The sequence below is a fragment of the Orcinus orca genome, chromosome 12 (genome assembly GCF_937001465.1).
Source record: "Orcinus orca chromosome 12, mOrcOrc1.1, whole genome shotgun sequence".
Taxonomy (NCBI): domain Eukaryota; kingdom Metazoa; phylum Chordata; class Mammalia; order Artiodactyla; family Delphinidae; genus Orcinus; species Orcinus orca.
The window spans coordinates 68,043,923-68,070,739 of NC_064570.1; the positions used below are offsets into that span (position 1 = coordinate 68,043,923).

General features: G+C 39.1%; 1 protein-coding gene across 12 annotated transcripts in view; it reads right to left on the bottom strand.

The window, feature by feature from the left end:
- Positions 1 to 26,817, bottom strand: part of ORC3 (origin recognition complex subunit 3) — a 165,165-nt gene that overhangs the window by 102,078 nt on the left and 36,270 nt on the right. For 7 of the 12 annotated variants that reach the window (XM_012539523.3, XM_033418841.2, XM_049695479.1 and 4 more), the window contains 7 exons: positions 15,165 to 15,298; positions 12,340 to 12,422; positions 11,320 to 11,420; positions 7,231 to 7,372; positions 5,494 to 5,610; positions 3,069 to 3,148; positions 2,090 to 2,529 (listed from right to left, as the gene is read on the bottom strand). In XM_012539523.3, coding sequence (XP_012394977.1) covers positions 2,424 to 2,529; positions 3,069 to 3,148; positions 5,494 to 5,610; positions 7,231 to 7,372; positions 11,320 to 11,420; positions 12,340 to 12,422; positions 15,165 to 15,298 — 763 coding nt within the window. In that variant the 3' untranslated portion in view covers positions 2,090 to 2,423. Of the gene's footprint in view, positions 1 to 2,089; positions 2,537 to 3,036; positions 4,351 to 5,493; positions 5,611 to 7,230; positions 7,373 to 11,319; positions 11,421 to 12,339; positions 12,423 to 15,164; positions 15,299 to 26,817 lie in introns of those variants that run through there. The other 5 variants (XM_004264834.3, XM_033418838.2, XR_007470604.1 and 2 more) reach the window with 5 other exon arrangements.

Sequence of the window (26,817 nt, forward strand, 5' to 3'; positions counted from 1 at the left end):
ACTATATAATTAATCATTGTACTCTTTGCTAGAATGCAATGAGGGCAAAGATCTGTGCTCACTGAAGTATCACAAGGGCCTGCAACAGTGCCTGGCACATGGTACATGCTCAATATTTTGTGAAAAAATTTCAAACTACTTCAACAGTTTGAAATTTTCAAACTTTTCAGATTAGTATTTCATTAACCACAAGATTTAGCGCATCAGAATATCCCATTTGTGAGGTTTTACAGTATTAAGGAATGGACATAATTAAGCTGACACTTTATAGGCTGGCTTGAGGGTTTTGTGCTCCATTAATGGCTACCACAAATGAGCTTCATGTTTCAATTTTACAGCTTCGACTGAATATTTACAAAACAGTTTCCATCCTGTACTCTTACCTAATCCTTAAGTAGACAGTAAGAAAAATCGAAGTGGTTCAGTGCCTGACATGCATTTAGATAGGCTGAATTCAACTAAATGCCTAGCAAAAAAGAAAGGAAGCAGGGCTCAAGAGCCCTCAAGTGCCTCAGACTGACATAAATCTGCTGGTCTGTGTGAGGCTCTGTACCTTACAGTATAAGCATTTTGTCAAAAGGAATGGTTTCTAAACACAATTTTATCTGACACTCATCTGCACCATTTGAAAGCTGAGGAAACTGCGTTGTAGATATTGATGGCGTCTTCACGTTCATCAGACATGGAGTATTGCTGATTGCCTCACTTAGACAACAGGTGGAAAATCCTTAAAATCATTCACACGTTCTTTCCCTAGATTTTACCAACCATAGTCAAAAATGAAACACATGATTGAGGACACCTCTGACTGGAGGGGAATGGCTAGAGAATATTGAGAAACAATAGTGACCTAGTTGCTGTTAAGATAAATCGTGGAAAACTTCACACAGTAGAAATCTATTCTCTGCTCTGATCATGAGCATTGGCAGAGGCTCTGCTCCATGCCCTCATTCAGGGACCCCTAGGTGACAGAGGCTCTGCCTCTAACACATGGATTCCAAGGTGTCAAAAGCCTCTTATTTGTCCAGTTTCTTCCTTATTGGTGGTGGTGGTTACGTTTACATATCATAAATTCCTTACTTTCCAAGTTGACAGCCCTTTGTGCATATGTACATGTTTTAAAATTCTACTGAGTAAGAAATCCTGGCATCTTTTAGATGAAGACAGTAAGACCTAATCTATCTGAACTAATGCTACGCTGGTAACTGTCTCAAAGCTTTGTAGGGCTAGACACTTTCTGCTCTGGCTTGTAATTATTTCTGGTACCTTGGGATTTACCTTTCTTTTTAACCCTGGCAACATTCTGATGATTTGTTTTGGAGTATATTTCATCTAGCACTTTTAGTTTTTGGAGCAGGAAGTGGGGAAGGGAGCATTTATCCATTAATGTCATCTTGGCCCACCCTGTTGCCAGAGGGCTAAGATGCCCTTTATACTCATAATACCTCCTTTACACTCCAGAATTAATGAAGTTTAAGTTATATATTAAGTTTATATTAAATTTAAAAACAATTAGTTATACATTAAATTTGTCCTCAAAGCAAACACACACAAAAAGACCTGCAAGTACACAGTTCTAAGGTTTGCAACTAAAACAGTCTTCACTGAATTTGGACTTTTTTTCTCCTGGTCATATTTGCATGGTAATTTTGGTATGTTAGTGAGTATACTTAAAGACACATCCCAGAATTCTCTTGGAAATAGAATATTAAATAATGAACTTGAGGTCTCCTTGTTTCATTGTCTTAATGGGTTCTTGTCATGGAAGAGATTCAGATGTCATTTCATCTGTGTCTTAAAAGGTTGATGTGATTTGTAAAGGCCTTAGAGGCTCTAAGACTCCATGATGGGTCTTCCTGATGTAGAATATTTACTGCCTTTAAGCATAAAGCCAAACAACTTGGGGCTTTTTAAGTTGTATGACTAAAGGAAATGGGGCAGCGGAGGAAGTTTTAGAACCTCTGTAGTTACTAGGAGAAACCTCTAGAATCTTTATCTTATTACATAATTTACTAAAGTGAGGAATGCCAGTGCAAGAAACTGGGGGAGCAGGAATAAGTACTATTAAATTAAATGCATATTAATAGAAACCCCTAGACAAAGGAATTTATTACATTTATACATTATGTATGTTCAAGAACAATTTATTCATAATTTCTTAATGAATGAAAATTGCAGTGATACTCTGAGAGAGGTTCTACTTGCAATGTTAGCATGTTATTTGTTGGATTCTAAAGTACTCCAAAGGTGCTTTGATACATTCCTGATAGGGATTAACAGTCTACTTTTCTGTTTAAACATCACACAGGGATTACACATTATGCTTCTTCCCAAGCAATCTTCCTCTACCGGTGTGTAAATATGATTGGTCTCCTTTTACTCTTAAGCTAAATGCTGTCTTTCTGGCTTCACTCATTTGCTTTCTAGCAGCCTCCCCATGTTAGCCGTGCCACATGGTCAGTCTTCTGTTTGGTAGGTTTTATAAATCCTAAAAGTTCTAGTTCAGAAACAGCTCTAATAAACCGAGCACTGGAGGCTATAGCTAAGGAAATTCACCATGTACTTCTGACAAAAAGGGGTTAAAATCTCAATGTTAAAACATGATTTAGTAAACTGAATACATACTACTAAATTAAACTAAAACCCTTACTGGAAAACATTAGATGTAATTAGACTCTACTGTCAATAAGACACGAATGGAAAAGTGTGTAACACTTGAAAACATTAAATGTAATTAGACTCTACTGTCAATAAGACACGAATGGAAAAGTGTGTTAACACTTGTCTGGTTCTCATTTTTCAGAGTACGAAAATTGCTTCCCTGCCAACTTCTTAAAGTATATTAATAACCTTAGAAAAATAGAGAATTCAATAATGACCATTTAATATGACCTTTATATAAGTTTTAGACCAAATAGTTTAGATTTGGGCCATTTTAAATTCAGAATAAGTATTTAGAAACGAGTTATCTTGGGATGGTATGGTTAAATCTCTAATGTAGATCTGGAGAAACTATAAACTATTCTGTATGCTTACTTGGACACTGTAGAACTGATTTTAAAGGATACTGGATAATTTCATTCCTTTCTTCTGAGGTTACAGAATTTGCATCCATTTTTTCAGCAGCTGTCACAACTGTTGCAAAGGCCTTTTGAGAGAGAGGATGAAAGAAGATAAAAATCTCTGCCACTGCCAGACATCTCTTATGGCACTTGAAGGCTCTGTATTTAAGCCAGGTCAAGCACTGCTGCTGCTGGTAGTTGACACATTTTAAAAACTGATACCAAATTTCAGAGTCTCAAAACTACACTGATGATCACTATAAATAAGTACACAAAAACAGAAATATAGATCAATGGTACAGGATAGAAAGCCCAGAGGTAAACCCACACACGTATGGTCACCTAATTTACGACAAAGGAGGCAAGAACATACAAGAGGCTGAAGACAGCCTCTTCAATAAGTGGTGCTAGGAAAACTGGACAGCTACATGTAAAAGAATAAATTAGAACACTCCCTAACACCATACACAAAAATAAACTCCAAAGGGATTAAAGACCTAAATGTAAAACCAGACACTATAAAACTCTTAGAGGAAAATATAGGAAAAACGCTCTTTGACATAAACCACAGCAAGGTCTTTTTTGACCCACCTCCTAGAGTAATGGAAATAAAAATAAACAAATGGGACCTAATTAAACTTAAAAGCTTTTGCACAGCAAAGGAAACCATAAACAAGACAAAAAGACAACCCTCAGAATGGGAGAAAATACTTGCAAATGAAACAACGGACAAAGGATTAATCTCCAAAATATACAAACAGCTCATGGAGCTCAATATCAAAAAAACACACAATCCAGTTAAAAAATGGGTGGAAGACCTAAATAGACATTTCACCAAAGACGACAGACAGATGGCCAAGAGGCACATGAAAAGATGCTCAATATCACTAATTATTAGAGAAATGCAAATCAAAACTACAATGAGGTATCACCTCACACCAGTCAGAATGGCCATCATCAAAAAATCTAGAAACAATAAATGCTGGAGAGGGTGTGGAGAAAAGGGAACCCTCTTGCACTGCTGGTGGGAATGTAAATTGATAACAGCCACTATGGAGAGCAGTATGGAGGTTCCTTAAAAAACTAAAAACAGAACTACCATACGACCCAGCAATCCCACTACTGGGCATATACCCTGAGAAAACCATAATTCAAAAAGAGTCACGTACCACAATGTTCATTGCAGCACTATTTACAATAGCCAGGACATGGAAGCAACCTAAGTGTCCATCATCAGATGAATGGATAAAGAAGATGTGGCACATATATACAACGGAATATTACTCAGCTATAAAAACAAATGAAATTGAGTTATTTGTAGTGAGGTGGATGGACCTAGAGTCTGTCATACAGAGTGAAGTAAGTCAGAAAGAGAAAAACAAATACCATATACTAATGCATATATATGGACTCTTAAAAAAAAAAAAAGGTTCTGAAGAACCTAGGGGCAGAACAGGAATAAAGTCACAGATGTAGAGAATGGACTTGAGGACACAGGGAGGGGGAAGGGTAAGCTGGGAGGAAGTGAGAGAATGGCATGGACATATATACACTACCAAATGTAAAATAGCTAGTGGGAAGCAGCCGCATAGCACAGGGAGATCAGCTTGGTGCTCTGTGACCACCTAGAGGGGTGGGATAGGGAGGGTGGGAGGGAGACTCAAGAGGGAGGGGATACGGGGACATATGTATGCATATGGCTGATTCACTTTGTTGTACAACAGAAACTAACACAGTTTTGTGAAGCAATTACACTACAATAAAGATCTATTAAATAAAGTATTGAGCTCTCTGCATAAGAAAAAAAAATTAGAAGATAATGGAATGGTTTCTGAATAATCTTATATTTCAGAGAATTAAGAAACGTGCAGAGAAAAACAGGTAGCAAAACTATTCAAAGTTGAAAAGCAAAGGATGCCCCGTATCCTCTACTCCAACCTCCATCTCCCAGGAAAATGCCTATTTTTCTTGGAAGCAGCCGATTATGCATATTTTTAAATGGTGACATGTATCAAATAGGGCCTTTAACAGAGTTAACTTTTGTGTAGTTATTCCAATCTTTTCTTTTATGCAATAAGGGAAATGCTAGTTAATAATGTACTTTTTTATTCTGTGGAATAACGGAACTGACCTAAACTGTTTAGCTTTTGCTAAACATACTAAAATGTACTTATTTTGACCTGGCATGGATGCAGAATTGGCTCGGTTGAGGGTGTGGGATCAGAGTGCAGGGGTTTGTGTGGGACTGTTGAGCAGTGAGCTGCTTTTCTGGAGAAACTTGCCAGGTGATTTATAATGCTTTCCAAACCAAAGACAGGGCATTGAAAAAATAAGAGATGAGTTTCAAAGTACCAAAAGCATAAAAACATTCCAGGAAAGTTGTCATGGATGGTTAGACACATAGACAGCTTGCTCTTTCCCCCTGACCTACCTCCGACCAGTCCACAAGGTTGATTAGCCTGCTGCACTCCAGGTGCAGTTTATATGCTATGCAGATGTCTGGGGCGACATTTGGAATACAACCTTCTTCACTTCTCAGTGCTTCATTCTAAAAATAACAGTAAACTAAGATAACTACCTTTCAGAAATGATGAGGAACAAAATCAGACATTAATTAACCTGCTAACCTGAATTTAGTAAGCCAATAAGTGTAGTCTTTGGTTTCCTTTATTTTGTGAGTTGCACCTACTCTCCAATAGTTAGCTGGTTGTTTAGGATGAGGTCTTGGTCAAAATCCCTCTAGATGAATACAGCCAGGATCAGAGAAGACAAGCATATTCTTCATTCTCATCATAAATTATTAATTTTTTTCATTTTAATCATACATTATTCATTATTGAGACTCTAATGCATTTCTGGTTTCCATAAAAGTTTATGGAATTTTGTGGATTTTCAATAAAATGCCACTTCCAACATTTGTAATTACATGAATTCTAGCAATTACTATACTGTATTAATAAATACCAACACACCACTACCAGGGATATAAGTTATCTCTCAAAGAAGACTGCTGTCAACACTGCAGATCCTAACCTCTACAAAACCATCAATGTTTTTTCAACCTATGTGAAAATGATGGTTCTTATTAAGAAACAAAATCTCTCTCAAACATACACATGGGAATTATATCCTTCCCAAAACTGCTGAAATTGCACCAGTTCTCTTCCGTGACTTACTACTAGCCGAAAAGACAGATTATGTAGAGTTTTAATTTGTGGTTTATATAATAAAAATAATTGATATTTTGTGCCTTAAATATGAAATTATTCAATTACCCCACTACCACCGTCATTGAAAAACCACTGATTTACATCTTCCTACTCAGTACTCTCTTGTAAGGCTTATTAGCATGTTTGTGTGCCATTCTGGACAGGAAACCAATACCTCGGAACTCTCTTCATAGGTTTTATGGAGTCACTTCTTAAGTATCCTCTGTTGCAAGATTTCTAGGTGTTTAACTGAGTTGATAACTTATTAACAAATTAACAATTTAATATTAACTTAGCAAATTATCAGGAAATTACTTTGTGTGTGTGTATATAACCGAAATATAGCTTACTGAGCTGTTTAAAATGATATTACCTGGTCATAGGAAAGTTAGTTTTAAAAATACTCAACTGTCTTGAACTCTCCGTTCAAAGAACAACTTGGAACTGGCAAATGTGTCTGGAGTTTAGCAGTTTTATCCCTGGCATATTGCTGGCTGTCCTCTATACTCAGCTCTGGAGATACTCTCAGAGCAGATCTTTCTTTGGTTTAAAATCCAAGATGAAATTCCTTTTTTTTTTTTGCATCAGAAACAATCATTTGGCTCTTTTAAGTAATTTCACTGGGCCATATGGTTTGACCTATTATCTGCTGTTATGTCTGTAAGAAACCTTTCCTTTATTTTCAAGAGTAGTAGCATTATACTCAAGTCTTAGTGCCTATGATCTGGTTTTATCACATGAAGGAGAAGACAATTACGCATGATCAAAAGTTGGCAGTGTTAGTTCATTGGCTTAGAAAAAGCCCTCTAAAAATCTCAAGAATTTTTAAAAATATCTGAAAGAGGTGCAACCCTGAGCTGCCAGTTCCCTGCTCATTAGAACTGCAAATTTACAATATTTTTGTGATACATAAAGCCTGGAGTCTGAACTAAATTGTCAGAGAAATGACTGCTTCTTACCTTGAGGTAATAATATGGGTTGTTGAGTGCGGTATGGAGGGCGATCCGCGGGGCAGCGTTCAGGTGCTGGCGAAGGGTGTGGGCAGCACTGAAGTACAGCACCTCATGCAGAGGCTGTGTCTCTGGAAGCAGGAGGTATTCTCTGAAACCACCAAAGTGAGGTATCAGCTTTTAGATAAGCACAGGTCTATTTTCAATAAACCACTTTTGTCAGTCCTCTGTAGAGGGCTGAGCAACTTACCGAAAAAGCAAAATCAACAATAGCCAAAACCAACCAAATATCAAATCCAGTGCAGCTGCACTCAGAATGCCACCTCTCCGTGTAATATTGTTTAAAACTTTGACTCTCTGGTGTACGAGAAACTATATTTTAGTTCTGATTTAAACTTCTAGGAACAAATGTATATAAATTACATTTCTGCTCAAAATCTTTTCTTTTGTCTAATGTCTTTATTGGAGTATAATTGCTTTACAATGGTGTGTCAGTTTCTGCTGTATAACAAAGTGAATCAGTTATACGTATACATATATCCCCATATCCCCTCCCTCTTGCGTCTCCCTCGCACCCTCCCTATCCCACCCCTCTAGGTGGTCACAAAGCACCGAGCTGATCTCCCTGTGCTATGCAGCTGCTTCCCACTTTGCTCAAAATCTTTAAGGTAGAATTTCTTAAAGTATAAATGAATACTTTCTTAAATTATTTAGGAAACAAGAGATATCCATATTCCTTCTCATAGCACACATTTAACTCCTGGCAGTGTTAAACACGGCCTCAGACCTGGAATTAAGAGTTTAGGAAATTCTTTTTTGATCACAGAGATGTCTCTCATAGAAGTAATACAGGTAAAGTTTTTTATGTGTTAGACTTCCTCCTTACTTTATAGGCAGAAAAGGCTAAATTTTAGCTTCAGAGTATTAAAAACAAGGAAATCATTTATCATTAAAATTTCAATTATTAAAAGAATACCACTGTAACTTGGGATTCTTCTGTCTTATTTATGAGCTAGACAATAAACCAATTTTAATGAAATCTGAACTTAAAAGATAAACCATTAAAAATTTCATCTGAATATGTAATGAGCCTATCAGCTGGTATGAGCTGTGACAGTACATGGTTCCTGGGTGGCCTAGAGGGTAGCAAACTGGAAGGGAGAAGCTGTGGCACCGATAACCCAAAGACAGAGTAATAAGTCACTAACTTGATTAAAGCAGTTAACTCACATGCCTTCATAAAGATTTCTGGGGCTTAGTTAGTCCCGGGCCTAAAGTATTTTGGTCACATGACAGATTTGTATCAGCTCCCTTTCCCACCGGTGCAGGCAGAACCAAGCAGCTCCCTCAGCCCAGCCACTGGGGAAATTACTCTTCTTCCTGGTGTCCTGGCTTTCTTCCCTCCTGGAGAGGATAGCAGGGCCTAGAAAAATCCCACCACACCTGCTCCTCCCGTGTGGTCTGGCTCTGAGGAAGAGAGGACGCAGAGAGGGTATGACCCATGTCCCTCCCTCCCCACCATCTCCGTCCTGCCCGTCTCAAGAGCTCCTGGCCCCCTGCTCATTTAGCTTCCAGATGCTGCTCCTTCTTCAGAGTCATTGGAATAAAACCCATGTGCAAAAAGCATTAGGATTCTGACTTGGCCCTAAGAACCAGCATTCTATACCTCAAGTACTGCTAACATCTGACTCGAGATTAAGCTATTTAGCTGTAGTCTCAGGAATGGTTTCTGTGATGCGAGCTGCCTCCCTGGATGGCTGGCTACCCATTTGTAATTTCTGACCATAAACTTTTCCTATCCCAACCTCAGGCTGTTTTCTCCCCAATCATTATACATAATGGTCATTAAAAGTTCACGTTGGAGTCCTTGCTCTGTAATAAGAACTGGAAATCTAACAAGGCAACCAGATAAGAGTCAATTTCAGAAAAAATTTTGTCTCATATTTGTCCTCCTCTCCCTTTTCAACATCTTTATTTAATTTTTAGAGATTCAGATAATTCTCAAGGCAAAAGGCCTTTTTAGATATCCTCAAAGAACCTCCAGAGTCTAAATACTTGCCTGTATTTTGTTTCCACTGGGCTATGTTAGTTGAAAAATACTGACAAAACATCATCATATATTAGAATTTTTATCCAACTCCAAATTTGGAGACTGGCACGGACATCAGCAGTGAGTCTGGCACTGGAGCTCAGCATGACGCTCATTTTAGACTCAGAGCAGAGTCCACAAGCAAAAGAGGCGGTGGTCTGGGGGGAGCTGGTAGGACCACTTAGTATCCACAAGGGCTACAAGGTTGAAGCTTGTACTTTGGTGAAAACAGTAACTTAGAAAGCAGCAACTTATTCTCATTTCTCAGTAGTTTCAGCAAGAGCTGCTCATGGTGTATGGGGAACTCTACTTCCTGGAGTCTGTTGCTTATAGTGATCTTTCAAGGGCCACTTTTCTCCAGAACTCCAAGCTCTGTTCAAACATCTGTGGTGTGGTCTTTGGGGACTGTGTGGGGAAAGAGAGCGGGCCTTCTGAAAGATGTCAGCAGACTGGGACTAACTATGTGACTTTCCAAAAGTCACAGCCTCTCTCTGGGCTTTAGCTGCCACATGAGTCCTCAGGTCCCATTTAGCTCTAACATACTACAGTCCTCATCTCTTCCCTGCTGGGACACTCAAGCTTGGTAAAGATAGTAAATCCTAGTATGGAAATTGTTGTGATTTCACAATACAACACATTTCAATCATGCCCAGCTTTATTTCAATAACTGCTCAGGAAGGTGAAAAGTCAGGCATATTAGGTCAAAGATCATAAAAGGGGAATGGTTGGTTGGCTTCCAACCCTACAATTTGGGATTTGTGGGAATGCAGAAAGGAACATGACATTTGACCTATAAATTATGCCAAATTATACTGTAAAATCATTTTTAGCAACTACAATGGTCTCAACTTGGTAAAAGGGAAAAACCAGAAACTTGGGGCTAGAAACTACAAGAACAGGAAGGCCCAGTATGGCAAGGTTAATTCTATGAGTTTTCCAAGGTCATTTCTAGCCAGTAGGTCACTTTAGAATTGCACTGTGTCACTTTTATGTGACCCATTTCTCTCACTTTAACCTTCCTTTTGTCATACTTGGTTGATCGTTTCGACCTCTGTCCTGATATTAGTAATTTCTCCCCAGTGCCCAGGAACAATGACTCTGCCCCAAAACTGTCCTGGAAAATGGAACTCTTCACTTTCAAGAAGGACAGGCAATTTATCAGAAAACCACTCTTTGTCTTCAATAACTGAGCTGCTTTTTTTTTTAGTACTTGATTCTAGTCAGTGCCTAGCCTGCTGCTGAGTTTGAATTGCCATTAAAAAACAGAATAAGCAATGACAAAGAACAGTTTTTTCCCTATTTAACTATTAAATCATTTTATTTTTCAGACCTCTCATTTTTTTCCTATATGGCATGTCCCACCTGCAGGTGAGATGTATGATTTTAAAGAGCTACACAGAGCTGGCTTTTGGGAAATCCAAGTATCAGAATGATCTGGGTTTCCCAAAAAAGGAATCACCTTAAAATACAGGTAGGACTGGTGGACTTCTAAACTGACTCTGAGTACCCTGCTCACCATGCGTCTGTGCTGACATGATCCAGAGTTACACTGGTATCCCTCAGAATTAGAAACCCTTTACTCAGGATAAAATAGGGTATTACAGCTGGGCTGGGCTGTTTTCTGGGTTTGGCCCAGATCCAACATACTCTGAGCAAAGACAGAGCAAGGATTAAGTGTAAGGCAAACACTCTGCTACTAGGGGGAAAACACTCACTTTTCTGTTTCCTGTTCGGTTTCCATCCTCACCCCCGCCCAGGCCTAATGAACTACATCAAATTTAAACCTGTGTTCTTGAACTGGCAGTAAAAGAATGAACTAAGCCATCTGCTGAGTGACCTTAATAAGGATGGGAAAGGAATAAAATTACAAGTCTGCGCTGGACGGAGGGCCTCGAGGAGCAAAAAGCCTAACCCAGAAGTGTCCCGGACTGGCTGCGGACAGTTATCACACCAGTGTTATTTGGGCAAATAGCCTGATTTTTAGCTCTGAAAAGCAACAACAGACTCACCGCGCCAGACTGTCGATGAAGCTCACAAGCTGTTCTCTGAGGACTTCAAACTTGGTCTGCCTCTTACTTGCTCTTCTTAACTCCTTCATTTCCAATAATGACTATGGATGAAAGAACACACCTTGTTCTGTTTCTGGTGATTCTGAGACAGAAAGCCCCTCAGAGGGCAGCTCTGTTGCTCAGGCAGAGGCAGCTGATGCCATTTCCATACGACAGAGTGTACAGAAAAAGAACCAGATCAATAGGGGTTGTGTTTATCTTTTATTTTTCAAGACTGGGAAGAATCTCTCCTCCTAGGTATTTTGCTTCAAAAAATATAAAGTGACTTTTCAGAGAAAGAGGAGAAGGGCAGCTTACGTCGCTACTAAGTTATAGGGCAGAGCGCCCACGAGCCACAAGCCACTAATTCATTTGAGAAAAGGACTTCCAAGAAGAAGACAAAACGCTTGCTCTTTGCCATGCTAACAGAATAGATTTCATATGCTTTGGTTTGCTTAGATTGATATTTTATTCTACGTTCCTCATAACTTGGTATCATGGTTTACAGAAGGTTCTTTACTTTGACAACCAAGATCCTAAAGTTAGAACTATCTGAAAAAGGCTACACTAGACACACTGTGGCTCAATTTCTGCTCTATACTCAATATGCATTTCTTTAAAAAATCAAGAAAAATATCTAAAACTAAAGAGTCTCTTCTGAACCTCTCAATTTGATCAAACTGAAAAACAAATACATCAGATAAATAATCAGATTCCTTTTTGCAACCAGGTTCCCATTTTCCCTTATTACTAGTTAATTCTCTCTCTCTGAGGCTATCGGAACAGTTTCCGCCAACTTCTACATGGAGAATGAGGATAGCAGTGGAATAAACAGGATGTTCAATTTATAAGTGAGTTACAAAGTCTGCTTTGTTCCTAGTTGTGGTTTAAAAATGAAAACAAAAACATCCAGGCAGAGCTAATCTAGAGCACACGGGAACATCAGGGGATGTGGCTGGAAGGATAAGAAAGTGCTCTGACCTTCTGAAGATGATAGAGGTCTGTCTTCTGAAGTCCCTTTGACTGTGACTCAGAAGTATCTTCTTCTTCTTCTTTGGCTTCTGCTTTTAATACAAAACCAACATACAGCAGCTTGGGTAAATCCATTTAAGAGAACAAACATTTCTACTACTCCAAGGGAAATAAAGTTTCATCCATTTTTTTTTTTAATGTGGCAGGGGATCAAGGTTCCATCACATAAATGATTTCTTCCAGAAGCTGAAGGTCAATAAATATTACATAAGTTATGCTGCAGAGAGGTCTTCAAAGAAACCAGCTACTGAATTTTAAAGATGTGACCAACAGTGAGAACAAAACAAAATACAAACAAATCCCCTCAAACCAATAGGAAAAAAAATCTCCAAATCTTTGTGCTGTTATAAATAGCTTTTAAAAAACAAACAAATTTAAATTATGGTCCTTTGATTATGCCATGATTGATGTAAACAATACAAACCTACACCCTGGAAAACTTGGCCTGGATCTTCCCATTCTCTATATTTGACATGCTATTTAAGTCTGAAGTCGGTAGTGCATAAGTTTTGAAATAATCTACTGAAATACAAACTGCATCATGGTTCTTTAGCAAAGGAAACAGAAAACGGTATCTGGTAAAAGGTGTAGTTGTGTTTCCAGAGAACATGAGGTTCTAACAGCCTCTCCCTGGTGCAGGGCACGTTTTAGGAACCTCACACTCACATGGCTTATTTGGCCAAACCTAAGACAGGAAGATGCAGCCGGAGAATCTGCCTTGTTCTCGAAGAATAAATTTCTTTTTAGCTATTGATAAATCTTGGTTCAAGAAAGATATGCTTTAAGGTTAAAATATCTAATAAATTCTCTGTCCCATTTCATTAACATGTAGCAGAGCCTTAAAAATAAATCTGATATGACACTCTGACCTACTTAACTCTCCAAATGTAATTTTAAACCTAAACTGTAATGTGTGATAACTGTCAAGGAACTAGAGATAGCATACAGTCAAACTGTACGCCTGTCCAATATGGGAGGGTGGGGTTAATTTCACTTTATTATTAATAATGTGCCACTTTTGAAAACAGAAAAGTACATTTATTCAAGACACTCGTTTTGCTTCAACTTACAAAATTCTTTATTCTTCCGACAGTTAATCATCTTAATTACCAACCTTCCCATTTCTAAAAGCTGTGTTCCTTTATTTAATATTAGCACATCACGGGATTTGTTCACTAGCTTATGTTACATGAACTCTAATTAAAATTATTATAATATCTGCAGTTTCATTTTACAAAAATCCCTGAGTCTGATTTTGTAAAAGACTGAAATTTACCTAATTTATCTTATATTCTTCTAAGTCTTTTACCCTGTTTATATCCTTAAGGGCAGCCCCTCACTGTCCCAGTGACCCTAACTAGGTGGCGACTGTGAATCCGTGAGGAAAAAAAACAATAAGCTGGTGATTAAGAAAGAGGTGGGCTCCAGGCTCGGTACTACCCTAGCTAGCTAGGAGATCTCAAGCAAGCTCCTTCCTCTTCCTGGGCTTTAGTTTCTGTTGCAGCTGGACTCAATAATCTCTATGATACCAATTTCCAGCCCTTTAAAATTTTTATGATTTGAAAATGGTTCGGCTCACTTGTCCTGCAAATGCACTGCAGAGCAATAATGCCTGCGCGTGATCTGGAGGGAGCCCCTGGTACCATGGGGTGGCACTTCCTCACGCTCATGCCCCTCCAGTCAAGTAGGCTGGCTCTTTCATCTTGCACTGGCTCAGCACTCATGGGGCCTAGCGCTGCAGCTATGGAGAGAGAGGGAGGGATTCAGCAAAAGACGTTTCCTAAATCTAAAGGATTTAAAGACAAAGGGACACTTGCCAAACACAGAAAGGATTGATAGGGACATTCCAAGTGCAATGCTTTCACCATGCCTTGGTTCGATCCGTGCGCTTATACACCAAGTTGCCTCTTTTCCCCAGACCCCATTAAAAATTTCCCTCAATAGGGGAAAATAAGAAGTGCACAGTCATTTTGCTTGTTTCACTGAAGGAGTACTATACTTTGGTGCTAGAAACAGAGCAAGGGAAGAGCCCATGAAAAGTTAAACATCAGTATCAACCCACTGAGCCCCCTCAGAACAAAGAAGTCCTGGAGCATCGGAGCGCTGAACAGGCTGCCTGTGCACAGGCAGGCATCCCAGCGTTCGGCAAACAGCGAATCCTGCGCAGGTCACGCAAGGTAAAGGAAACTGTGCCCTCCTCCAACACTGAGGAATGCCAGGCTGCCGCAGTTCATTGAGGACTGAAAGATTCAAGCTTTGTAAACCTGATTGAAGCAAACCTCATGCATATTTTGGTAATCAGCATGCCAATGAGCCTCGCTGCTGTGAAAGCAGTTCACAGCTATTAATTTTCAGGCTTACAAATAATTTATGCAGTGTTTTTGAAATCTATAAAGAACTTGATGAAATGCTTAAGAAAAACATCTAAAAGGAGTCCTTAATTATGATGCCCTGCTACTCTCTCCAATCTTTTTGATTTCTTTTTGCTGCCCTTTTTTGTTTTCTCCCCTAAGGTAAGTCCTCAAAACTGTCCATCTGGAGAAAGAAATTTCTTTCCTGCCCATCTGATAGCTTTCATTGTTTAAACCAAATCTGGAAGAGAACCATTTGGCTTAGTTGTCACGTTGTGCTATTCTGAGGCTTGGTATACTGACTGATCACAAACTACGTTACCTCTTCATCTCTCAACACATCAGAACGTGGGGTTTTCCATGTTATTTTATAGTTAAATGACTGTCATAGCCAGTAGAATTGGCCAGATATTATATTCTCACCATCGAGGCTCTGAAACTGGGCCAGGAACTCCTCTATTCTCTTTGCTGTGTTGCCAAGCTGCTTTTCAGAAGAGGACTTAAAAACCTTGAAACATTTCTGAAGCATGGCCATCAGTTCATCCTTTGCCAACATCCTAGAACAGAATCAGTGACAGGAGATGTAATATAACTGGAAAATTCATGTACTTAAAAAACACTGTCTACATTTTAAATGTTTCTGGTCAGAAGAAGATGGTATAAAATGCTTCATTGGTAGCTACCAACTTTTTGGGGGGGGACTTTCTTCAATGTATGTGATATTCAGAAGTATTCAGAAGAGTTCTCATGATAAAGCTCAACTTGGAAAGTTTACAATCTGGGTTCATAGCCTGGTTCTGGCACTTACTATGTTTGTAACATAGAACACTTTACCAAACATCTTTGATCTTTGGCTTCCTTGCCTGTGAAATGGAAATAGGAACTCACCTATTTCACAAGGCAGATGGAAGCTTAAGAATTCAGTAAGAAGATGCATTTGAATGAGCACAGTGCTTTTACCACACAGCAGGCATTTAAGGTTAGTTTCCCTTTCCTTCAGATCTAAACATAAATAAGAGACAAGAAACGTCTGCTGAGGATGTAACACTCATGCTAAATGAAACCTGTTTGAAATGACCAAAAAAGTATTATCAGTGATTTCTTTATTATTTTAGCTAGGCTTTATATCTTCTATGGGCTTTGTTAACACCAATCAGTAAATCCACTGAACTTTAAAACTAGTAGGCAATTCTGCTTGTTCTATATAGCATAGGTAGAATGATTCTGTAATTTCTTCAAGGCCACAGAGGAAATCTTTGTTAGACATGGAAAATGAACACAGATAGTCTAAAATTAAGATCCTGTTTTCAGGGTCATTGCTTATAGGATCTCTCCCCTAAGATCATATTCAGTAACAGATGAAAGTACAATGATTAAAAGTTCTTACATTAATCATGAAAGAAAACAATCGGCCAAACCCAGAATATGGGTCATTCTGTAAGAAAACTATCTTATGTTTGACATTTTTCATAGTAAAAAATTTGGGGAAAATACTATTATTACTAAGTTAGAGAAAAAAATGAAGCTAAGTAGACTATGATTACCTCAAAATTAAGCTGGTTACTTCAACTAAAATTTAAACCCAAACCAAAAACAAAAAAAAAAGACCCAGAACAAAAGCAAACGAACAAAACAGTCACACAACCAATAAATACAGAAACTGGCAGGGGTGGACAAAAAAGTAAACTTTTCCCTAGTTTTAAGAATATAAAATCTTCTCTTCCTCTTTCTACAACAGTGAAATAATTATCCAAAGTGTAATCTTTATCTGTGAATGAAGGGCAGCTAACAAACATGTCAAAGACAACGAAGCCAACACATTTAATTCTTGATTACATTTGAGATTATTTTAAATTTCTGGCTTTCTATTGCCCAGATGGAGTCAAACTATTAAGAGAAGAGAGTTAACTCGAAGTCAGATACGGCTGAACAATCTGTCATACGTGAACTTAAGCCCTACTCAGACTAGATCAGCTTTCCAGGCTCCAAGGAATCCCGGGCACTGGCTTGCTGTAAGGGCAGAGGCTGAGGAAACGCTAGAGGAGGTCTAACCTGCAAGAGCAGCACCCTGAGGACTAGCTCCCCAGGCCACAGGCAGCCACACCTCACATCTCTTTGCAGCTTACAGAACTGAATATTGAGGAGGGCAAAGCCCAGCCTATTATTCATTTTCAGGATGCAATAAAAAATGGCATTATGTCACATAATTTTGAAATCTAACTTTACCAGTCATAATTTTTAACGTGGCATTTGATTGGAAGGGGTAGCTCTTTCATCTCAGGTATAAACTTCCAGGGATTCAGACAGTTATTACTCTTTTTATTCTTAGCCAAAGACTATGTTCTTATTGTTTCCAGAGTAACAAAAGACCTTATACGTTCCCAAGTACTCTCAGGTTTAATATAAAACAAGACTTGAAGTAAGGTTGATTAGAGCAAATAATGTGAACCCAATAAAGTCATTAATTGAAAATTTTCAATTAAATTATATATATTTACACAAAGAACTAACAAAGATGCCTGCTATCATCACTATTATTCAGCATCATTCTAGAATCTATTCTACAACAATAAAAATGAAGCAAGTGGTACAAACATCAGAAAGGAAGATGAAATTTATTATTTGCACAGGGTACAACGGTAAGGTTAGAAAGTCTAAGAAAGCTACAGAAGTATTAAAGAGAGTAAAAAGGGTGGGTGCATATAAGGCAAATACATATGTGTGTGTATATGTACACACACGTCAATACCTTACAGTTACATGTAATCAATGTCTTAACATTAAACTATGGAAAAAAGAGCATGTTCAAAATGGCAACAAAAACTATAGAATAGGGCTTCCCTGGTGGCGCAGCAGTTGAGAGTCCGCCTGCCAATGCACTGCCGATGCAGGGGACACGGGTTCGTGCCCCAGTCCAGGAAGATCCCACATGCCTCGGAGCGGCTGGGCCTGTGAGCCATGGCCGCTGAGCCTGCGCATCCGGAGCCTGTGCTCCGCAACGGGAGAGGCCACAACAGTGAGAGGCCCGCGTACCGCAAAACAAACAAACAAAAACTATAGAATATTATGACAAACGTGTAAGACATAGCAAAAAAATGAAAGCCCTGAATAGACATTTTAAGTTCTAACTCTCAATACTGTAAAGATATAAATTCACTCCAAATTAATCCAAAATTTAATACTTTTTGAAACAAAATTCCAGTGGGCATTTTTTAAAAGCCAAAAAAAATCACTCTGAAATTAATCTGGAAAAATAATTGTTCCTAAAACAGGAACAAAGTGTGTATACTTGAGTGTATGTAGTGAGTGGGGCTATTAATATATCAAAAGGTATACGCTACACTGATTAAAATCAGATGGTACTTTGTATAGGAATAGACAGGACGATAGAAGGAAATAAGAATCTAGAAAGAGATCAAGGTATATATGAGAATTTGGTACATGACACAAAGGTACCACTTCAAATCAGTGGGGAAGAGATGGGGAGTACTGGAAATAACTAGTTTGAAAAAAACAGATCATTACCTCAATATATTTCAGAAAGAATAAAAATGTTGGGGAGGGGAAAGAACCAGTCCATCAATCATGAACAACTAGAAGAAAAAAAGAAAACTATTTAAGTCTGGTAACATCCAGCATCAGCAAGAGTACAGGGAAATAAATACTGATACATTGTTGGTGCAAGTGTACAATAGTGTTTATATTTTAGACTCAGAAAGTCTATGTACTTATTTTGTGGAAATAAATATACTAAAGTGCAAACACAAACTCACCCTCAGTGATTACTGTTTGTAACAATAGAGAATTAGAAACAACCTAAACATGTATCAAACAAGGGACTAATTAAAGTGTTACACTTTCAAAACAAGGGATACTACATAGTGGGGATAAATAATGAAGTAATACAAGTGATGACAGCTAATATTTCTACGCACAGGTATGTATACCAGGCGTCATTTTATCTCCACAACACTGTATGATGAGATACTATTATTATTCCCATGTTAAGAGATGAGAAAACAGAGGCACAGAAGACTCAAGTAACTTGCCCAGAGTCTGGTTGGCAAAGCTGGGATTTGAACCCAGTCTGGCTGGGCATCCGTGCTCTTACCGATGATCTTATAGTGCATCTCAAGACACAATGTCCATGGTAGAATATTAGGAGCAAAACAAATAAACTACCATGACAAAAACCAATCAGACAAATCCAAAAAACAAAAAAAATGCAAATTGTGGAACACTGTATAGTATGATTTAATATATGTTTGTGCCTGCAAAAAAAATCTGAAAGTACAAACTGCCAACAGTGGATGACTGGCTTTCAAAGTTATATAACACAAGGGGTAATGTCAGAAAAGTACTGTTATGTTTTCATTTAGATTACTGTTAGAGTGACTCCAGCAAGCACTTTGGACAAACCACACCTAACTGAACAAAATTAACTAAAAATGACTAAAAAATAAAAATTAATTTTATCTCCCCAAAGTTTGTTACATATAGCAGCCCAAATAGAAAATTAAGGATTGAGGGACTTTCCTGGTGGCACAGTGGTTAAGAATCTGCCTGCCAATGCAGGGGACACGGGTTCGAGCCCTGGTCCGGGAAGATCCCACGTGCCACGGAGCAAAAAAGCCCATGCGCCACAACTACTGAGCCCGCGCTCTAGAGACCATGAGCTGCAACTACTGAGCCCATGTGCCACAACTGGTGGAGCCTGCACACCTAGAGCCCGTGCTCCCCAACAAGAGAAGCCACCACAATGAGAAGCCCGCACACCGCAAGGAAGAGTAGCCCCTGCTCACCGCAACTAGAGAAAGCCCATGCGTAGCAACGAAGACCGAATGCAGCCAAAAAAAAGAAGAAAATTAGGATTGAGTCTAGCCACCAGATCAGCATTTTTCAAACTGGGTTTTCAAAATGGGTTTCAACCATTATTAGTCAAGAAACCATTCATTCATTCAGTCAGTCAGTCATTCAATAAACATTTACTGAATACTTACTAATACCAGGCATGGTTCTGGGCATTTAAGATACACCTCAGTGAATCAGAAAACCCTGTCCTGGGCTTCCCTGGTGGCGCAGTGGTTGAGAGTCCACCTGCCGATGCAGGGGACACAGGTTCGTGCCCCGGTCCGGGAAGATCCCACATGCCGCGGAGCGGCTGCGCCCGTGAGCCATGGCCGCTGGGCCTGCACGTCCGGAGCCTGTGCTCCGCAACGGGAGAGGCCACAACAGTGAGAGGCCCGCGTACCGGGGGAAAAAAACAAACAAACAAACAAAAACCCTGTCCTCATGAAACTGACATTCTAGCTGGGCTGGGGGGTGGTGCAGAGATAACAAACACTATCTCATATTACTATATATGTTAAAAATTGGTATTATGAAAAAATATTGAGCAGAGTTGGGGGGAGGGTTTGAGTGCAGGTAGGTTTCAATTTTAAAATAGTTATTAGGCCTCACTGAGATGACATTTGATCAAACATGTGAAGGAGGTAAGAGAGCCATACAAGAACGTAGGAGAAAAACTTTTCCTGAGAGAAAACAATGCATGCAAAGGCCCTACGGTGGGTATATGTCTGGCCTGTGCAAAAAAACAAGGAGGCTGAGGTTACACAAGTGGAAGTCGAGACCGAGTGATAGGCAATGAAATCAGAGAGAGGGAATGAAGGGCTAGATCATGTATGGTCATTGTATAGATGCTGGTTTTACCCTGAGTGAAAACGGGAGTTTTGAGCAAAGGAGTGACATTATCTGACATATTTTAATAGGATTATTTTGACTGCTATTTTGAGAAAAACCTGTAAGGGAGCATATGTGGAAGCAAGGAAGCCAGTTAGGAGGTGATGGCAATAATCCAGATGAGAGGTGACGGTGCCTTGGACAATGGTGGTACCAGTGAGGGAAGGTGGCAAGAAGAGGTTTGGTTCTTGAAATATTTTGAAGGCAGAACCCAAGTTTTTGGCTTTGAACAATTGGAAGGATAGGGAGACTGCAGGAAGATTCTAGGTTTCAGGGGAAGATCAGGCATTCAATTTTGAACATGTTAACTATGAGCTGTATATCAGATATCCAAGTGGAGGTGTCAACAGGTAGATGGACATAAGAGTCTGGCACTCAGGAGAAAAGTGTGGGCTCTTGATTAAGCCCTGGGGCACTATAATGTTAGGATGTCAGGGAGAAGAGAAATTACCAAAGACTGAGGGGGAGGAACATGCACTGAGGTAAGAGGAAAACCAAGAGAATCTAGGCCCTAGAAGTCATTAAGGAAACAGTGATGAACTGTATTAGATGCTGATAATAGGTTAATGCAAATGAAGACAGAATTGATCATTTAAAACATTTAGCAACATGAGGGTTGCCGGTGACGTTGATCAAAGTATATTGCTGGAGTGGACAAACCAAATCAGCTAAAGAGAGAAGAGAGGAGAGAAACTGGAGACAGTGTGACAATGCTTTCAAATTTTGGTGGATTCCATCTAGCATTTACTTTAAAAGAAATAGAATAAAATTGAAAAGTAAATACAGTTGTCCCGCGGTATCTATGCGGGATCGGTTCCAGGACCCCTGAAGATACAAATATCCGAGGATGCTCAAGTCCCTTACATTAAATGGTATAATATTTGCACATAACCTACGCATATCCTCCCAGATACTTTAAATCATCTCTAGATTACTTATAATATCTAATACAGTGTAAATGCTATGCACATAATTGCAAATACAATATAAATACTATGTAAATAGTTGCCAGTGCATAGCAAATTCACATGCTTTTTTTCCTGCTTTTTAGAACTTCTTGGAATTTTTTTTTTTTTTTAATATTTTCAATCTGTGGTTGGTTGAATCCATGGATGTGGAACCTGCAGATACAGAGAACAAACTGTACCAAAGTCTAAAAGTTTGAAAGCCAGCATGCTGGACTACTTTAAAGAGAAAGGAAAAACAAACGCGTCTAAGACACGTTTCATTAATGCTGAAAAAGCTATTATCTTTAACCAACTTGATTAAGTGATTATATCACTTTTGCGTAAATGGTTCAAAACAGACTGTGATACTTCATGTGTTGAAAGCTTTATAGGTTGTTATTTTTAAAAAAAGTTTCCTTAACTAAGACAGAAAGAGAATCATTTAGCAACCATTTAAAAGCAATCATCCTGCAGGGCAATGAGTGTTCTGCTTCATCATGCAGAAAGGCAACAACTTCTGGTTAAGTACTGATTATATAAACATCTGATTGAGAACAGGCTAGAAGGAGAAACTGGCCAATCCATGGCTAATACAAAGATCTTCCGAATAATAAGTTCTCAAGTTCTAAACAGATACTACCAGTATAAAACAGCTTCAAAAAATATTCAAACACTCAAACCTGCAAATATATCAACAAAGACTAGAAGAAAGCAAAACAAAAAGGCTTACAAAAGAAACATTCACAGAGACTGTCTTCTTCCAAGACAACACAACAAAGTAATCACATATGATCCTAACAAGTGAAATAGAAACCAAAAATATGCATAATTCCTTTTAACCTTGATATTTCATATCAGACGCCACTTCCTCCAAGAAACTGTTCGACCTCCCAAACAGAGGTTAACTGTCCAGTCTATTAGTTCCTTAGTGCCCTAGACCTCACCCAGCACAGCACTTATTACTCTGTAGTCTACCTGCCTGTCTACTTATCCACCTTAATCTCCCACTTGGCCAAAATTCAGTGTGGGTAAGGACCCCCCACTGTGTCATCTTTGTCATCAGTCAGTGACTCCACGTTATCAAGTATTAAAAAAACATTTTTTTTAATGGATGAACAAGGCAATGGCCATGCACTGAAAAAGAATTTCATGACCTAATGTGAAGAATTTCTCTATTTTCAAATTGGCTCATGTAGGGGAGCACCTGAAAGTCACGGGGCCCTTTGTGGAACACCATGCTCTTTTTAGTATGTCAAAATGAATCAAGTTAACTCTACCATATGGTTAGAGACAACTTTAGAAACATAAAATATATACCTATTTTATTGATGTACTACAAGTACAATCCTGAGTTCAGAAGAAATAAAGTTGTCAAACTCAGTTTGATCAGCAATTTCTGATTTTTTTAAATTAATATTTCTTAGCTACCTGTTCATTTTACAAGCAAAAAAGTGGCAGTACACACTAAATTTTTAATAAAGAAAAACAAAATACAAATGCAGATCTTGTTTCTGTTTATTGAGATAAAAACCATTGTTCACTATTAGCAGTGGAATACCTTAGTCTAGTTTTGGAACTAATTTGAGATCAACTGCCTAAAGCCATCCAGCTTCTTTTTCTTTGATGGCTTCATTTTTTTCCCTCAATTTTGTACCCCTTTTTTATTCCCCTTTATTTTCTAGAACAGCGTTTCTCAAAGTGTGGTCCCTAGACCACCTGTCCAAATGTGGTGAAGTGCTTCTTAAATGCAGATTCCTGCTGACCACCACACCCAAGCGCCCAGCAGTCAGATCAGAATCTTTGTGGGGAGGGTAGAAATCTATACATTTAATACCTCGACTGATTCTTATGTACACTAAAGCCTGAAAACCATTACTCCAAAAACAGTGCCACTCAGCATCTTCTGCTTTAAAATGAGCTTCAACAATTCAGCTGTTTGATTTTACCACCAGCACACAGAAAATTGTGGAGGGCCTGATATGATGCAAATTCAGGATTAGCAATCCCTGTTCTAAAAGAAATCATATTTTAGTGGTGCAGTCTCACATAGCTTCCACATGGATAAATCTTGATCATCAAAAGTTAGATTATTGCTATTTAGGAAGCACCTCATATACTGTGGAGCTGTGTCATTTTTCATAACAAGATCTTTAAATATCATCAAAATTTGATCTGCAAAGTCAAGAAACAATGCATTATTTAGACTCTAAATCTCTAGCCTCTTTGAACTAAGCTAAAGTGATCAAATGTTAATATTATTACTTGAGTCATGTTTTTTTAACTCAATGAAAGCTGAGCTGACCTGCTAATATATTACTGTTTAACTCAAAAGCCTTATTCAGGAATTAGAATAATCTCTTTCAGCCTAAAGTAAATTCCCTCAGCTATCACTCAACTTCAATTTACAAATGTGTTTCTATGGCAAGCTCATAACGTTGCTCTTGGGATAAGCAGACTAGACACTGTGGCTCCTTTCATATACATGCCTGCACACTGTGCCAAGATGCCTAGTGTCAAGATGGGAGGGGGTCTGAGGCCACAGAAGCTTGCTCTGCTGGCTCATTTTAAAATTTGGGGGGCTTCCCTGGTGGCACAGTGGGGGCCCGTGAGCCATGGCCGCTGAGCCTGCGCGTCCGGAGCCTGTGCTCCACAACGGGAGAGGCCACAACAGTGAGAGGCCCTCATACCGCAAAAACAAAACAAAAATAAATAAAAATAATAAAATAAAATTTTGGGTATGCTCTTATCATGGACTACTGGCCACAAACCCATATAAATTTCTTTTTATACTACCTCTCGAATAATTGGAATAGGGCTGAAAAACTGACTGAACTTTGTTTGAAGATTCGGACTTAAATTCCAGCTCTGCCAACTGCAGAAAAGTCACTCAACGGTTCTGGCTTTGGTTTCCTTATTGGGGAAAAACAATGGGATAACTCTAGATGAGGGATTTTCAGTTGACAGGGTGGGGGGCACAGTAAATTCTCCTAAGAAGAGGGGCACACTTTTCATTACCCCCAATCTAAGAATCATTGCTGTGGCGCTCCACTGGTACTGCTGGCAGAGGGCAGTGTGCTTCAGTCCAGCTGAGCTCTCATGGGCCTATAAGTTGAGGACTTTATGATTTCTGTCAACCCATAAAACCTTATTACTGAAGCATGGTTTTTCAAATTTTAAAAATTCTCTGTCTAGTGTTGGATTTTTAGGTGGCTGTCTAGAAATTTTCTCCAATAGAAAACAGATCAATGTTTCCTCTTAATGTCTTTCATGCCTGACGAGGAAAAGCCACTCTCCCAGCTCAATGCTCAGCATAATTTTTACCACGTTCTGTCCCCAAATGGTGTTTTAACTTAAATATACCCTTATATAATGACACGCAGTTGAGTGAAAATTAACCAACTCATATCCTATAAAAGAATGTGGTCTTCATGCTCCAAGAGTTGACTGAGAGAGCAAAGGTTATGGATGACATGCAGGACCCTTGTACTCATGTCAGATTATGACATATTATAAATGCATGCTCTCATGCCATGGTGCAACTGAGCCCACACGCCACAACTACTGAGCCCACGTGCCTCAACTAGAGAGCCTGCGTGAGGCAAACTACAAAGCCCACACGCTCTGGAACCCACACGCCACAACTACAGAGCCCAAGTACCCTGGAACCCGTGCGCCACAACTAGAGAGAGAAAGCCCACACACCACAGCTAGTGAGAAGCCTGCGCGTCGCAACAGAAAGAGCCTGTGTGCCGCAACAAAGATCCCCACGTGCCACAATGAAGACCTGACGCAGCCAAAAAAGTTAAAAAAAAGAAAAATGCATGCTCTCCACACATCAGTGTCTGCTGCCTACATTTTTAAATAACTGTGATATAAAATTCTATAGGTCTTTTTCCACTCATGAATACTTGACATTTTTCAACATTATTACAAGTTCCTTGTAAATATTTCTTAATTGAGATATAACTGACATATAACACATTAGTTACTGGTATACAATACAATATATGTATATTTTGTGAAATGATCACCACAATAAGTCTAGTTAACATCTGTCAACTCATGTAGTTACAATTTTTGTTTCTTTTGATGAGAACTTTTAAGATCTACTCTCTTAGCAACTCTCAAATACACGATACAATATTATTGACTACAGTCACCCTGCTGTACATTACATTCCCAGGGTTTCTTTATTTTACAACTGGAAGTCTGCACCTTTTGACCACCACCAATTTTGCCCACCCCCCCACCTCTGGCAACCACCAATCTGTCCTCTGTATCTATGAGTTCAGTGTTAATGGCAGGATTTCCTTCTTTTTATTTCTGAATAATACACACACACACACACACACACACACACACACACACACACACACACACACACACACATCTTCCTTATCCATTCATCCATTGATGGACACTTAGGTTGCTTCCATGTCTTGGCTATTGTAAACAATGTTGTAATAAACACAGGGGTACAGATATCCTTTTGAGTTAGTGCTTTTGTTTCCTTTTGATAAATATCCAGAAGTGGGATTGCTGGGTCATAAAGTAGCTCTATTTTTAATTTTTTGAGGAACCTCCACACTGTCTTCCATGGTGGCTGCACCAACTTACATTCTGAACAACTGGGTACAAGGGTTCCCTTTTCTCCACACCCTCATCAACACTTGTTTTTCTGTTTGTTTTAAAAAAAATTATTTATCTATTTATTTTTGGCTGCGTTGGGTCTTCGTTGTTGGGTCTTCGTTGCTGCGCACTGGCTTTCTCTAGATGTGGCGAGCGGGGGCTTCTCTTCGTTGTGGTGCACAGGCTTCTCACTGCAATAGCTTCTCATTTCGGAGCTTGGGCTCTAGGCGTGCGGGCTTCAGTAGTCGCGGCACGTGGCCTCAGTAGCTGTGGCTCGCACACCCTAGAGCGCAGGCTCAGTAGCTATGGCGCACGGGCTTAGTTGCTCCGTGGCATGTGGGATCTTCCCGGACCAGGGCTTGAACCCGTGTCCCCTGCATTGGCAGGCAGATTCTTAACTACTGCGCCACCAGGGAAGTCCAACACTTGTTATTTCTTATCTTTTTGATGATAGCCATTCTGACAGGCAATATCTTATTGTGGTTTTGATTTGCATTTCCTTGATGATTAATGATGTTTAGCACCTTTTCATGTACCTGTTGGCCATCTGTATGTCCTCTTTGGAGAAATGTCTATTCATATCCTCTGCTCAGTTTTTCATCAGATTTTTTTTTCTATTGTGTTGTGTGAGTTCTCTATATAATTTAGATATTAACCCCTCATCAGATATATGATTTACAAATATTTTCTCCCATTCTGTAGGATGCCTTTTCATTTTGTTGATGGTTTCTTTAACTGTGCAGAAGCTTTTTAGTTTGATG